The 15463-nt window shown below is 42.4% G+C and overlaps 1 protein-coding gene across 1 annotated transcript in view; it reads left to right on the forward strand.

Annotated features, from left to right (window-relative positions):
• LOC116671513 (signal transducer and activator of transcription 5B) overlaps positions 1 to 8761 on the forward strand; it is a 40694-nt gene extending 31933 nt beyond the window's left edge. Inside the window, exon 19 of the mRNA XM_032502863.1 lies at positions 8319 to 8761. Within this exon, the coding sequence (XP_032358754.1) occupies positions 8319 to 8442 (124 nt within the window). The 3' untranslated portion in view covers positions 8443 to 8761. The remainder of the gene's footprint in view (positions 1 to 8318) is intronic.
• Positions 8762 to 15463: the final 6702 nt, after the last annotated feature.

Genomic DNA, 15463 nt, shown 5'->3' on the forward strand with positions numbered 1-15463 from the left:
AGCAGCAAACAGCAGATGGACACAGTTAACCCTCTGGGGTCTTTAGGTCGCCTGGTTTCCTTGGGTAATATTGCTTGTATAACCTCAGCCCTGTAATGCACAAGTTATGTTTTTTTCAGGACAACCTGGGCTATTAGGATATGTATTCTGTAGGGATGTCACATGAATGTATACATTGTTATGTGACCATAAAGACAAAAAAAATGGAAATTGAATCTCAGAAATGTATTGTCCCCTCACAATAATGAACAAGAATTTTTGCTTTTGAAAATTGTTCTCCCAAATCTTGGCAGTCAGGGGAAACAAAAATGAACACTGTGACTAACAAAAAAGAACATACACTCTTATCCAAAAAGTTAGTTTACACACTGTGGGGGGGGGTAACAGATCACAATCAGACATACAGTACATTTAAATGCCCTCTGTAAATAGATAGTATTATATGGCTATGCTGTTGCCTTCCAACTTGACCCACTTTCACGTAACTACGGTGCCATCTAGACTCAATCAGAGCTCCGTGATCTGCGTAATGACAGTACAGTGGAACGTCTAACAAAGCGACAGTAATAACCTACTATACCATCATTTCAGAGATGAAACTACATTCTTGGTTATATTTGCACTAAATAACGTATTCAATAAACAGAAACATAATTCTTGCAGTGCACATGAACAGATGGACAATATTAGCTAACACATAAAATAGCACCCTCGTGAATTAGCATATTGTTGCTAACGTACATTTATAAATCCTTCATAACATCTTCCCGTACCCACAAGAAATCAGACTTACTTATTGATGCACGCACACAGTAGCGTCCACGAGAAAGGAAAGTGTGATAGTGTTCCACGTTTACTCCTTTTCTCTCTCGCTCGAGAGAGAGGCTGTGTCCAAGCCGAGGCGCTGAAATGGTAAGGGGAAAAAATCGTGCACCCTGCAAAGCCTGACCCAAGTGCCTCTGCTAGTATAAGACCAACGCAGTTGTCAATTTCCCGTCCAGCGCCCGCGGGGGGCGTGGCATCACAGTGGTGGCTGTGCTGTGCACTCAAAGTTCAAAGTCACCTATTCTCGGGTAACTGAACAACCAACTACCGCTGACACGGAGGAGCACCATGCGGAGCACCATGCGGAGCACCATGCGGAGCACCGTTGTCGGTGTCACAGACTTCTGTAGTGGCTAAACCCATCTGCTAACTGCCGCTGATATAACCGAAGTGTGACCACTGCAATAACAGGTTGGGGTCAAACTTGAAAAAAACAGGTTACTTTGCATTAAAAAAATAACACATTCATATTTCTAATTAATCAAATAATACGTTCATTTTTTATTTTTTTATAGACTAATCACATGCGTTAAGTTGACAGCCTTAGTAAAAACCCAAAACAAACCATTCATCTATGCTCAATAAGCCCTGGGTGAACGCCTTTTAATACTATCCAAATGTTTGAATGAGACACTTTCTATTATTTATTAACATTTGCGCTGATATGTCATTATTTTGACTTGTTTGTTCCACATTTAGTATAGGTAGTAGCAAAAGAAACACATTTCTGGTGCTACCTTTTAAATAATAGAAGGCATAAATCTGACAGAAAATGAGGATGTCAGCAATGGAGCTGGGTCACATCCATAGAGTACCACTGCTAGTGCATTTGAAGATCTGTAGTCAGGAAGACGGCCTCTGATTGGTCGACACACTCCACTGTATTCTGGGAGTCAAAATGGCGACAAACAACAAATTGAGACGTTTTCATGCCGACAAATAAAATAATAACCATTTTTGATTCATCATTTTACCTTCATCGCACAAAGGCTTTTAGCTTCAAGGCACAAAATAAAGGACGTTGCTAGGATGACGGAACGCGGAGATATATTGTTTCATGTAATATCATAAATGATTCATTAAATTCATTACATGACATTATGGATTTATTGTACAAATGCTGCAAAAAGACTGCAGTCCCAGTTGGATTACGAAGCTACTGGCCTACAATTGCAAGAGAGACCTCGTTGAAATGCTGCAGATCTCAGCTCCCGGATGGAAAAAAGTAAGTCTACCCCGTATTGATCTGGAGTAGGGATGTGAATGATTAACCGTTAACCGACAATAAGAATTTTGACAGATTTAGTACTATGGAATATTTAATAAAAAAAATTAAAAGTTATTAAAAAACGTTTTTTGCATTGTAAAAGAAAAATGAGCTGTACAATCTATTTCTTAACAACTAGTTATCGTAGTAGTGTTTTAAGCCGCTCTTTTTTCTTCCACGTTTGTGGCTCTCTGCTGGACCCACAGTGGAAAGCTATGTGACACATGCTACTAAATCAATGAGGACTGGCTGGTTAAATCGGCCATTTTACACACACAGAGCATGCCAGGCAGACACGCAGCTGTGAACCTCTCAGTGTATGCAGTGGGTGCGTGGCGTGTGTGTTGCTAAGCAACTTGTTTTGGTGGAACATTTGCACCCCACAAAAGAAAATGTCCAAATTTGCCATTTTCAGCATGTAGCCTCCCCGGGGAACCATCACCTTATCGTGGGGGAGGGTTTTTGCCCTTAAACCTGAGGGCTTGTTTTGGAGGGCTTGGGGGGTCCCCTGGTGGTCTCGGGAGGGCCGGGATGGCAAAAATGGAAAACCCGGAGGAAGGAGGGAGGACCCTCCCCGGAGGGGCCCGGGGCCCCGTTGGACCAGGCCAGACGGGGGCTGTCCAGCGGGGGGCCTTTGGGGGTTGGGCCCCTGTGGCCCCTAATTCCTCCCAGGGGCTCCCCACCTGTGGGGGGGAACCCGGGGGGGTCGGGGCGTGCCAAGGGTGGCGGGAAGGTCAGGGGCCCGACGGACCCCCCCGGGCGGAGAGGGGGGCCTGGGGGGAGTGGCTATCTCGTGGGGGAGGAGGGGGCTTGTGCGGGAGGTGGACGTTACATTAGATTGGTGGGGTTCCCTCTACGCACGTCTCGGTTCGGGAAACGACCCGGAAGGGTTGGATCTGCTACCCCGGATTTGAGGGTGGGGGCGCCGGGGGGGTTTTTGGGGTACTCAAACCCCCCGGGCGGGCCCGCTGGTTTGGAGTTTCCCCCCGGTGGACGAAAAGGGCCCCCTACCCTGGGGTATGGGGGGGAAAAAACCGACTTTTGTTTGGTATGCACCAAACGGGAGTTCATATTCGGCCTCTTTGGAGACCGGGAAGGGCTTATGGGGCTCCTGGGATCCTGTTCTTGGGGGACAACGAAAAACGGGGGAATGGGGAGTTTTGGAGGGCGTGATTGGGGGGAAAAGGCCCCCCTATCAACAGAGTGGTTGTTTGTTTTTTGGGATTCGTGTAGCTGGGGTCCATAAAAAAACCCATTTCAACAAGGGGAGCTCAAATTAGGGGTACCAGAGCACCCTAGGCCAAGGTAAATGTCTTTTTTAATTTTTTTTCATTTATCTGGGGCCGGTTGTTTTGGAAAAATCGGGGAATAGGGGGAGCTGCAACTGTCACCATCTGGTTTTTTTTGGGGTCAGGGGTGGGGGGGAAATTTTGGCCCGACCGGGTAACCCAAACCGTAGTGGGGTAAATGGGAAGGGCTGGAGGGGCCCCTGTCCGACGGACTTTCAACTCACCCCTTTTCCCGGAGTTTTTCGTGCATCCCTGGGGAGGCGGGGGGCCCTTTTAAACCCTGAGGGGAAAATTTTAAAAGTTTCCATTGCTGAAGCTCCCGCGGGGGAGCGGGTTGGTTTTTGGGGTTTGGGTTGTTTAAAGGGGGCGGAAACCCACAACACCCTGGGGAAACCCCGGGGGTTCAGGGAACCCGTCCGATGAAAAAGGGAGCCCCTTCCCGGGATATGTTTTTTCCCAGAGGACCCCGGCCGCATTTGCAAGGTCCCGGGAGGGGGCCCAAGGGCTGAAACCTTGCCGGGGCAGAGGAAAAGCAGCGGGTGGGGGAAAGTTCGGAGAAAAAATGGAGAAGGTTTTTTCGGTCGGCACCAAGGTCTTCGGAAACCCCCTTCGCCACCTCAGGGGGGGAAGCGGGGACTCCCAAGCTGACCCAGTAGGATGGGACTTTTTGCCCTAAATGGGGGGAAAAATTAGAGCGGTGGAAGGACCCATTTTGGGGAACCCTCCTAAACCCGTTTACACTTCCTCTTTGGGGGAGGCAACTGGGGATGTGGGGGATTATTTAAATTTCCCCCTGGGGGAGGTGCTAAATTGGTCAAACAATCCACAGGGGCCAAAGCCCCCGGGGTTGAGGAGACCCCGTCCAGAAATGCTAAAGGGCCCTCGGGGTTGTGGGGGGGCTGTCTTTTTGGACACCCCTTTTCCAACTTGCGGGGAAAGCCCGGGGAAAGGGGCCAAAAGGAGGGGAAGGGGGGTGGTTTTTCCCCCCTTTTCCCAAAAAGGGGGAGGGGGTTTTTTGCCAATTACAGGGGTATCACATTTTCTCAGCCTCCCTGGTAAACCCCCTCCGCCAAGGTGCTGGAAAGGAGGGTTCGGCCGTTGGGCAAAACCTCTGATTAAAAGGGGGAAAAACGGGGTTCCGTCCTGGTCGTGGAACAAGGACCAGATCAAAAAAACCTCGAAAGGGGCCCTGGAGGGGGGCCTGGGAGTAGGGAAAAAACCAGTTTTTTACATTTGTTTTGGGGCGGAGAAGGCTATAAACCGGGTCCCCAGGGGGGGGGGGCTGCGGGGGGTTGGAGTGGGGGGTTCCCTTCTTGGGGCCACCCAAAATCTCTGTATGCCCAAAAGGCGGGGCTGTGTCCCTTTCTGGCGGTAAGTCCTCGTTCCGGTGAGGGTTGGCCCCCCAACAGGGTCGCTTTGGTCACCAACCCTGTTAAATATTTAGGACAGGATATCGAGGCGAAAGTCGGGGCGAGGGGGGGTTTCCCGTTGGGTTTGGGCTTGGACCCTCATCGCTGTTTTTTGCAGATGATGGGCCCGATGGCTCTTTGGTCTTACCTTCACCTCTCTGATGGGTTCGAAAGGGGAGTGGGGAAAGGGGGCTGGGATGAGGATAAACACCTCTAAATCTGGGGCCAGGGTTTCCCAAAGCAGAAACCGATGGAGTGCTTTCTTGGGTGGGGAAAAGTAAACCTTACCCAAGGGAAGGATTTAAGTCCCCCTTGGGGGTTTTTTTTGCGAGTGGGGACTAGGGAGCGTGAGATTTTGGGGAGAATCGGGCAGCGGGTGCGGTATTAATTCGGGTTTACGCACCGTTGTGACGAAAAGGGGCTGACCCAAAAAGGCAAAGCTCTCTTTCCCGGGGAAAATTTTCTTCCTCCCCCCCCTAGGGGCCCTGAAGGCTGGGTCATGACCGAAAAAAAAAACGGGGAAATCCAAAAAAACCCAACCCGCCCAAATGGGTTTTCCTTCCGGGAAAAGGGTGGCTGGCGTCTCCCTTAGAGTTTTGGGGTGAGAACCTTTTAATCCAAAGGGGAGTTTTTGGGAATTGGGGCCCTTTTTGCCTCAAAAGGGAGCCATTTGAGGGGGTTCCCGGGGCATCGGAAAGGGTTTCCTCCGGGCGCCTTTCCCAGGGGGTTTTCCGGCACGTCCAGCGGGGGAGGGGGCCCCCGGGGAAACCAAGGCCAGGGGGGAGAGTTTTAATCCCCAAACCGGGCCGGGGAACGCCTGGGGAACCCCCCATTCGGGAGGGTTATGTGGCTGGGGAAAAAGGGAAAGTTTGGGGCCCCCCCACTAAACTGCCGGCCCCCCCCCCCGAAAAGGGAAAAAGCGGTTGAAGATGGTTTTCATCTAAAATTTTTGGGGGGTTTTTTCCCAAGGGGGTTTTTGGGGAACAAAAACCAGAGAACGGAAGGGGAGGGAAATAATTTTTTTTGGTACCCGGGAAATTATCCGGTTTTTATCCGGTTAGTGTGTCAAATAAAACCATAGTCAACCCCAGAGGGTTTTTAAGGGTTTTGGGAATACCATCAGGTTCCGTGCCCAGCGGGAAAGACTTGTTTTCATGGGGAATCTGCGTTTCTTTCCATCCTAAAATTGGGGGTCTCCCTTGTTCGGGACGTACCAGGGGGTTAATTTCCTTTCGGCCCCGCTCCATTTCAGTTGATGGCACCAGGAGTTCAACACTATTTAGCTGTCTTTGTATTTCTTTAAAGATGAATTATATAAACGTGGGAAACGGCGATACGCGTGAAGTATGAAGCGTGCTTTAGAGACTAGCTGGTGAACATAGTGGAGCATATAGGTCCATCTATCACAAAATGTGTGTAACAAGGAGCAAGTCAGATTTGATGCTGGATAGGACGTCCTACAGTAGTATGCCATACAGGTTCTGGTGTGGATCTATATAGAACCACATCCATCTTAGTCCAGCTAAGTTACAGTGGGGTCGAAAGTTTGGGACCCAGGGAAAAAATTTGTTTTAATGTGCATAAAGAAGCCAAGAAAAGATGAAAAAATTCCAAAAGGCATCAAATGACAAGTAGACATTCGTATAATATGTCACAAAAGTTAGTTTTATTCCATCATTTACACTTTCAAAAAACAGAAAACTAAAAATTGGCTCTGCAAAAGTTTGGGGACCCTGCAGAGTTTTTTAAAACATGCACCGCCCCCTTTGGAAAGCTGAGACCTGACAGTGTCATGGATTGTTCTCACTCATTGTCTGGAAAGACCAGGGTGGTGTCAATCTTTAAGGTTTAAATGACCCGACTCATCGACCTTGCCCCAACAATCGCACCTGGCTTCTTTAAGCAGTTGTCTAGAAAACCAAACTGAAATAGTTGACGCTAACAAAGCAGGCAAGGCTCTAAGAAGATAGCAAAGCGTTTTCAGATACCAATATCCTCTGTTAGGAATGTAATTAAGAAATGGCAGTCATCAGGAACAGTGTAAGTTAAAACAAGATCTGGAAGACCAAGTCCAAAACTACATTTGACTTCACGATCCATCCAGAAAGACCTGGCAGACACTGGAGTTGTGGTACACCATTTTACTATAAAAAGATACTTGTACAAATATGGTCTTCATGGAAGAGTCATCAGAAGAAAACCTCTTCTACGTCCTCACCACAAAAATCAGCGTTTAAAGTTTGCAAATTAACACATAGACAAGCCAGATGCATTGTGGGAACAAGATCTGTGGACCGTTGAGGTTAAAATATAATTATATATTATTGACCGTAATGAGCAAAGGAAAGTTTGGAGAAAAAAGGGCACAGAATTTAATGAAAAGAACCTCTGTCCAACTGGTAAGCATGTCAATCATGCTTTTGTTTTTTTTTTTGAGCCAGTGGCAACCCGGGAACATTTCACGAGTAGAAGGAAAAAGGATTCATTAAAAGTTCCTCAAATTTTTGGACGCCTAACTGATCCTATCGTAAAAAAGCTGAAGTAAGAGAGGATCGGCTTTGACACATGGGTAATGATTCCTAAAACATGCAAAATCCCGGTAGATACATCAAGGGAGTAAACTGAAAGCTTGTTATGGCCTTCACAATCTCCTGACGAAACATCAATTGGATTGTTTTTTTGATATCTATGGAAAGACCGTAAAAAGAGCAGTGCGTGGACAAAGACAGCCAGAAATCTAAAAAACTGGAAGAATTTGTGAAGGAAGATGGGCGAAGATACAGATACTTCCAACAATAATTGAAAGGAGCTCTTGGCTGGATTACAAGAAGCGGTTTCCAAGCTGTGATACTTGCCAAAGGGGGGGTGGTACAAGGTATGAACTCTGCAGGGTACCCAACTTTGCAGACCCCATTTTTGTTTTTCTGTTATTTTGGAAAGTGTACAATGAATGAAATAAAATCTAACGTGTGGTACAATATTATACAAAAGATCTAATCTGTCATTGGATGCCTTTGGGAGATTAGATTTATCTTTTTGGCTTCTTTATGCACAGGTAAACAAACTTTTTACCTGGAGTGCCCAAACTTGAGCCCACACTGTCTAAGGCCCCCGCTTAATCACGTCGTAGAGACTTGAAAAGGTGGTAGGATGTGAAGGTATCCAGACATTCAAAAGCATTTCGTTCCCACCCACTAAACCCAACAGGAGGCTGCTGTCTTGAAATCATTTTAACATACATATATTAATATATATATATATATAGAGATATATTTTATATATATATATATAAATTATACAGACATATATAAAAAAAAAACGCTGCAAGGACATCCCCTGTATTTATTCCATTTCTTGAAAAGACGGCAGGACATATGCCTGTTGATTTGACCGATATTTCCGGGTTTATAAGAATGTTTTTGTTATTTTGATGTTTCTTGACCATTCGCCATTTTTCGCCCAAAAATCTTTTTCCCATGAACCTCCGTCATGAAAGTGTGGCTTGTGTCTCTGCTGTTGTCCTGTCAGGAGTGACACCATGTTGGATGCAGATGGAGACTTCGACCTGGAGGACACGATGGACGTGGCTCGCCACGTGGAGGAGTTGCTCCGCAGGCCTATGGTCAACCAGTGGAGCAGTCCACCGTCGTGAACCTGAAACCTGAACCTACTGCACACCTTCGGTTTCCCACCGATTAACAGAAAACCACAACTGCAACCAAGGCAAAACATCTTCTGTGTTAATCAGTCACTCTCAGATCCACATTACAATTCAGTTTTTTTAGCCGTCTACTTGCTTCTGTCAATGTTACCGACATTTGACAGAGGCAGGTTGTTTCTCAGGGTTAACGTGTTTAGTTGGTTTGGATCAATGGGTTTTAGACAAAAAGACATAGTCAGGTTGCAGGTAAGCTTTGCAATTTATATATGCCTAAAGAGCTTTTAGCTGTCAATCAGAGACTTTTGCATTTAAAAAAAAAACAAAAAAAAAAACAGACTTGCTTATCTTAAAAATAATTTTAACAAGGCCGTGAGTTATTACTTTCAATGTTGTGTAAGAGGAATTCTTTTTTTTTTTTATGTACATAGTCGGTTTAGATGTTACGAAAAAATGGAATTTTAAGTCTGCCATTGCTATTGTTGCGTTTGTCGTGGTGCTTTTTGTATAACATTTTATATAACCGCCAATATCATTGTTCTACCTTGATTTAAAGCAAAATGTTTAAATGGCCATTGATGTCATATTTGTTCTCATAAAATTGATAACTGCTTACTGATTTTAACACTTCCATAAATCATTTTTTGTTTAGTCAGATTAAGTTTAAAATACATTTCTGGTATAATATGATCATTTTCAAGTGAATGTTGTCAGTATTTGTACCTTAAATAGTAAGCCAAACCGAGAGGATTTACGGACCGATACAAATATTTGTTACTTAAAAATCCAATATGCCGATATTTTGGCCGATATACGTATATTAAAAAAAGGAATTCAGACACAATAAACAGATTTCCCTAACATCGGTCTTGTAGTGATTTGAGTTCTTAATAAAAATATCTATAATTTGTTTGTTGTTCGCACAGAACCGAGGCACACAAATATACTAAAAAATCTGTAAATAAAATGTAGAATATCAAAAAATCAGTGTTGCCAACAGGAACGTGGGAGAGCTCCTTGGTCGGACAAGATATGCAACGCCAAACCCGCATAACCTGGTTGCCGTCAGTTTTATTTTTAAATATTTACTTATCAGATATTATTCATGCGTGAACGCAGTTACAGAATGTAATTGGCATTCTCCGTCCAAAACCGACCAAGCACAGCCCTAATGTTCATGTGTCGCTCAGAGCAATGTTAATTTGTTGTACTGATTGGTGAGGTCTATTAGTCAAGGCAGAGGCATGTGGTTTTGCGCGTTGATAATGCACTTCAAAATCAACTTGGCATGCAAGATAGGAATGTTTGTCTACTATTTAGAGATTTATTTTGGTCATTATAAAATATTGAAAATATTGAAAAGATCCCTGACAGTCGCCAGTTTTTACTGGCTTGTCCCGAGACACCCAAAGTACGTAGACAAGTATTGATAAGTTTTATTAGTGTGAAGGTGTACTCCAGTGATGTAAAGATATATTTTTTTTTTTTAAAGTTGTGAGAATCAATTTACCACTGATTGCCAAAATTTCCTGACTTTGTAAAGATCAAGCTCCAAAAACAATGGATAATGCTAGTGGTATCTCTCTCCCTGGCATGCCCATGTCTTTCAGACTCTACAAGCCGTCCGTTCAACTGTGTCGCCAATCCATACAGTTTACTTGGATATTTCTTCAACGTGACGTGCCTTCATAGGCTGTACAGAGCAAAATATACTGATGTGAGAATGCATGAACACAGATTGCTAAACCGAAAGGGTGCGTGGGTTTTTTATAATTGGAGAAATATTTTAAGGACATGCATTCATTGCAATAATAAAACTTCTGACCTTCAGAATAAAACGTGTGGGGGGATAGTTAGTGTTATTTGTACTGTATACCCGCTAAATAATCAGCTAGATTATAAAAACTTAAACTAAAAACAGAAGAATACAAATAGGGTGGGGTACCAAAACCCGATTGATGAGATGGCACGTTGCCTAAAAACCGGTATACGGACTCGAATAGCCATGCTCAGATTTCGGTGCAATTTGCTGTCACTAATGCCTGCGATTCTCTCTATGCTCGAAACAGACTTAAAGGAATCAGAAGCATTTCTGCTTGTGTACCGGAGTAACATTACACTTGACAGCAGGTAGCGTAGCCTACGGTAGATACACAGCGGCTTAAAAACGGTTAAAGTGTGAACAAGCTAAACAGTGTAAGGGTGAAAGTATTTCACGTGGGAGGTTCCAAGAGCGGGATGTACAACAGTCGCCCCAGCAGCCGGTTAAAAGTTGTAAAAAACCCTTTTCCATCGGGGTGGTTGTTTGTTGTTGTTTAAACAGCAATTACTGGAAAATAAAGTTATTGTTCTAAAGTTTTCTTTATACTGGTATAATAAATCCATTGTCATTGGGACCTTAGCCAATAAAACAATGTTTTGGTTTATTTGTTATGTTATTTAAGGACAGTTTCAGCACCTTTTTGAACCCTCATGTTGTCTGTTGGTCACCCGTCTTCCTATATCAATGCTTTTTTTAATACAAAAAAAAACAGGATTGATTCACACACGCTCGTTGGCAAATACAAATTCTACTTTCATTATTTGTGGTGTCTTACTTAAATGATGGGTTTTGAAATATAATGAGTAAAAGTGAACACTTCCCTTAAATTGTAGTCTAAATAATCCTAATTTCTGCTGTTCTAACTCAAACATAGGTATAATTTCATATAAAGGAGGTTTATGAGGAGACATTTCCAAAAATAAACTGTAAGACCTAAAGTTAATAAGTTAGTGTTAGTGTTTAAGTTAAAAAAGCGTGACAAACATTGATAAAAAGCGCAACAAAAGTGTGATTTGCACTTTTTGACGGGAACACAAACAACGGTTAAAATTATCGCTTTAGCACCGGTATCCTAAAAAAACCTAAATGACACCCAACCCAATACTAAAACACGTGTTCTCTCCTTTGTGCCGCATGTATCAGAGTGACCATCTGCCAATCAGCGCAGAGTATAAATAGACACTGTGCAAACCCTGTTTGAGTTGTAAAGTGTGATTAATATGTGATAAGTCAGAGGATATATTTAGAGACAGAATAACAATCGAAGAGGAATTGTACAATGGCTATAAAGACTTATTTACCCACTTTTATTCTTATTGTCAGATGCAGCTTCCAATTTAAAGAAGTTAAAAACGTACCCCTAAATTTTAGATGACATTACTGAGCGCATTATTGTTTATCAATCTGTGTGGACAGTGTATTAATATTTTTGGCTGTGCTTGGCCTTCCCCCAAAAAAAAAAAAAATGATATTGTAAACAATCTGTGGTCTTGGATTTCCACACCAATAAAATTCTACTCAATGTCCACCTCCAAGAGGCGGAGTTGTCTACCCTAGAATCAGTGGAGTTCCCCTTAAGCCCCTGACTCACCAACCAGACGGCTGACCCTCAGCAGAAACGGCAGTTGGACTGATCTGTCCCCCTGAGTTGGTCAAAAAAGTACCTTGGAACACACCAAGGTAGCGAGACGTAATACCTCTTTTAACAGCAAGCGGCGCGTAATATGTATGTCGACCAAAAATGAAAAACATGGCAGCTGAATAGGGCTACACGCCTCCCTTCACTGGGTCGAGTTTCTCTGGAAATCAAAGCCAAGCTGTCATGGCGGTTTTTCAGAATACAATTTCATATTTTACAAAATATTTTCCAAACGTGTTTCTGAAAAAATTTTAAAAAGAAAAAGGCCGTGCAATTTCTGAAACTTTTTTATTTCAAAACAAAAAAAGGAGTAAAAAATTTTGTCAGTTTTTTAGAGATAGAGCCCGCTCACCCGCTCCCCGCTTTGGATTTGCCTCTCCCCAAACAATTGGCATTTGGTGGATCCCGGGAGTGCCCCTTCCGACGAGATTTCAGGTAGGCCGAAAGAGGGCCTCGCCCCTCTGAAAACATTGGTGCGAAACACCCAAAAAGACTCAAGTCAACCCCACCTGCCGACGGCCCCAGCATTTCGGGTTAGTGTGAGGGCCCTTTAAATGCAATTCGGGCCCGAGGTTAAAAGGGGGTATTTTGTTTTTGGGAACCCCGGGGAGGGTTTTCAGGGCTGCACTCCCCCTTTTACCATATTTTAGTCCGATCAACTGAAAGAGGAAGGGTTTCGTTTCTAACGTACCACTGCATAAGGCCGGGCACTTTTTGCTTCTTTAACCTAAGCTTAAATAAAACCTAAAACTTTTAATCTTTTTCAACAAAACTAAAGAATATTTGAACCCAAATTGGCTAAAACCCCTGCCCCTGGGTATGTGGAAAAAACTAGAATGCAAAGTTGCCATTTTTCTTAAAAAGTCCAGTAAATTTTTCTTTTTGAAAGGGGACGTGCAGTTTTCATGAAGACAGGGGAATTTTCAAGAAAATCTTAGACAACCATGAATGTTTATGTTTCAAAAGGGAAAAGGGCCTTTTTGGGTTGCGCCAAGCTATTACTTCAAGGGTTTCCCTTGGGAGTTCCTCCTCAACGGGTAACTTGAAACCGCTTCAAAAGTCCCGAGAACGAATTGATGACGCACCCCCCCGGGGATGAAATCACACAGGTGGGCAAATTTACCTTTTTTAGTTCTTTTTTAAACGGGTTTTTAAAACAAAAGACTCCACCACAAAAGGGTACTCCGACAGAATTCCCCCCCAAAACCAATCCTTGACCTTTTGCACCACCAGGGGCCCGCATCCGGGCGGGGCGCATTTGAGCCCCGCCTTTTTTAGAGTGTAAAACACTTAGTTGGGGAGAACACGGGGCTAAACAAAACACATTTTCAAACCAAAACGAAGTAGTTAATGTACTGTTTTTGGGTTTTGCTAAAAGCTTTTCAAGATCTTAGAAATAATTTCATAAAAAATTTTTTTTTTGTGAAGCTTTGAAGGAGATACAGGGCCTTAAAATTTGTCAGTGCCTTGGGTTTTTTTAAGGGCAGCACTGTCCAACGGACTTTTTAAAGCCTTTGCCAGAAACGCGCACTACACTACTTAAACCAAGGGAAGCTAATCCCTTGTAGAAAACAAGACTCACCCAGAATGAAAGTTAACCATAAACCCCCCCAAAAAAATCCCTGTGAAAAATTAATATCAAATCAATCAAATAATATTGACGACTCTAATAGGAGTACCTTTCTAAATCTTAGCACTCTTGCCCCTTGTGCTTTTTGTTGCTTTTTTAATAAAAAACTAAAAACAAAACGTTTAACTCAACATCCAAAAAAAAACCTTTTTCGCTCACACAACAGTTTTTTTGGGTTTTATGCTAAGCAGAATTCTCCTGCCCTATTTTGAAGCAAATTAAAGTATTTTTTCTTCATGGGGGTTCCCCCTTTTTTACTTCTCCGCTGTGGTTTGCGGCACTGTGCAGCCTGTGGCCTGTTTTGGGAAATTGTATTTCTTTTCCCTTTTGCAAAATTTTTTTGGGTTTTTGTTTGGGTTGGGGGTTGAAAAAAAAAAAAAAAAGTTTTTAATCTTCCCACGTGGTTTATTTTTATTGTTTCTATTTTTCCCCGTTCACTTTTTCCAATATAACATTAATTCATGATATTTTTGCACAAAACGGGGTGGCCCCTATTTTTCATATATGATACCCCGTAAGCACCTTGTGAAAAAAGCCTGCAGGGTTTTTACTTTTTAATAAATAAATGTTTTTGATTTTTTATAATATTTAAAACTAAAAACTTAAAAAATTTCAGTTTGGGGCTATTTTAAACCGCGCACCACTTTAAAACCCGACCCCCCACACGTGATTTTAGTTTTTTGGTGATGAGACCTCTGCCCTTTTAAAGTGGACCAAGCTTTTTGGGTGTTTCGGTGACACTCTTAATCTCCAATAAAATTAGAATTAAAAATTAAAACACCGGTGAGCCTTTAAGGCCTTTAATTTAATAAGGGTTGAAGAATTGGAGCAAAAGTTCCGCAACTCAAAAATTTAAAGTTTCTAAACAAACATGATCAGAATCCGAAAGGGCTTTATTGCCAAGTATGTTTTTATATATATATATATATATATATATATATATATACACATACAAGGAATTTTTCATGGTGATCTGCATCTGCATGCATTGTTTTAGAGTTCAAAATCTCCAGAGACTCTTCTTTTGGTTGTGTGTCTGTTTGTCTGTCTGTCTCTCTCTTTAACACGATTTTTTTTTAATAAAAATGAAATGTGAAGTGTTTACCATGATGAATGTTATTGAATTTCCATACACAGATTATACAGTATATTTGCGTTATTGGGAGCAGGCTGCCATGCTGTGTTTTTACTGACTGGTATGAAGTGGTGCCAACAGCATCCCCAACTGGACATTTTTGTGTCAAATGTAGAAAAATGTAAATGGTAAACAAATCTGGCTGCAGTCTTTGTCAGTGTGACTGAACAGTCGGAGATTCAACTTCATATTTTAAGTTTATTCTATCAACGTAAGTTAACTAAACTCAACGGGTTTTACAATTTTATAACTCATAAGTGACCTACTTATTATACTGAAGTTCAGTTAATTCACATTTTTAACGCTGTTAAGTTGAACAGCTTCAAAGCAACATTATGTAACTATTTTATCTTTATAACGGCTTCAAAATGATTTCATGGCGCCTCTGTCATATGTAATAATATGTAGTCTGCATAACAAGTACTTTTAAAGCTTTTTAGCTTGCAATACTTCTGTACTTTGAGTTTATTAAGATTTTAAAGCAGGACTTGAACTTGGAATGCAGTAATTTTACAGTGCATTGTTTACTAGCAGAGTCACAGCTACCATGGAGGACTCTGTGGTGATGTTTTCAGCATCTGTTCTCATAATGCAAGGGTATTAATAACACAGAACATCACATTAGCATATTAGTAGTGAATTTTTATTATGGTTCTGTCAACCCGAGTCTACAGCAGAGTCCGACCGATAAAGGATTTTTAAGGCTGATACGGATACGAATAAAAAAAATAAAAAAATCTGATATTTTGATAAATTGGCCGATATATATATATATATATATATATATAT

This window comes from Etheostoma spectabile, chromosome 21 (genome assembly GCF_008692095.1).
Source record: "Etheostoma spectabile isolate EspeVRDwgs_2016 chromosome 21, UIUC_Espe_1.0, whole genome shotgun sequence".
NCBI lineage: Eukaryota > Metazoa > Chordata > Actinopteri > Perciformes > Percidae > Etheostoma > Etheostoma spectabile.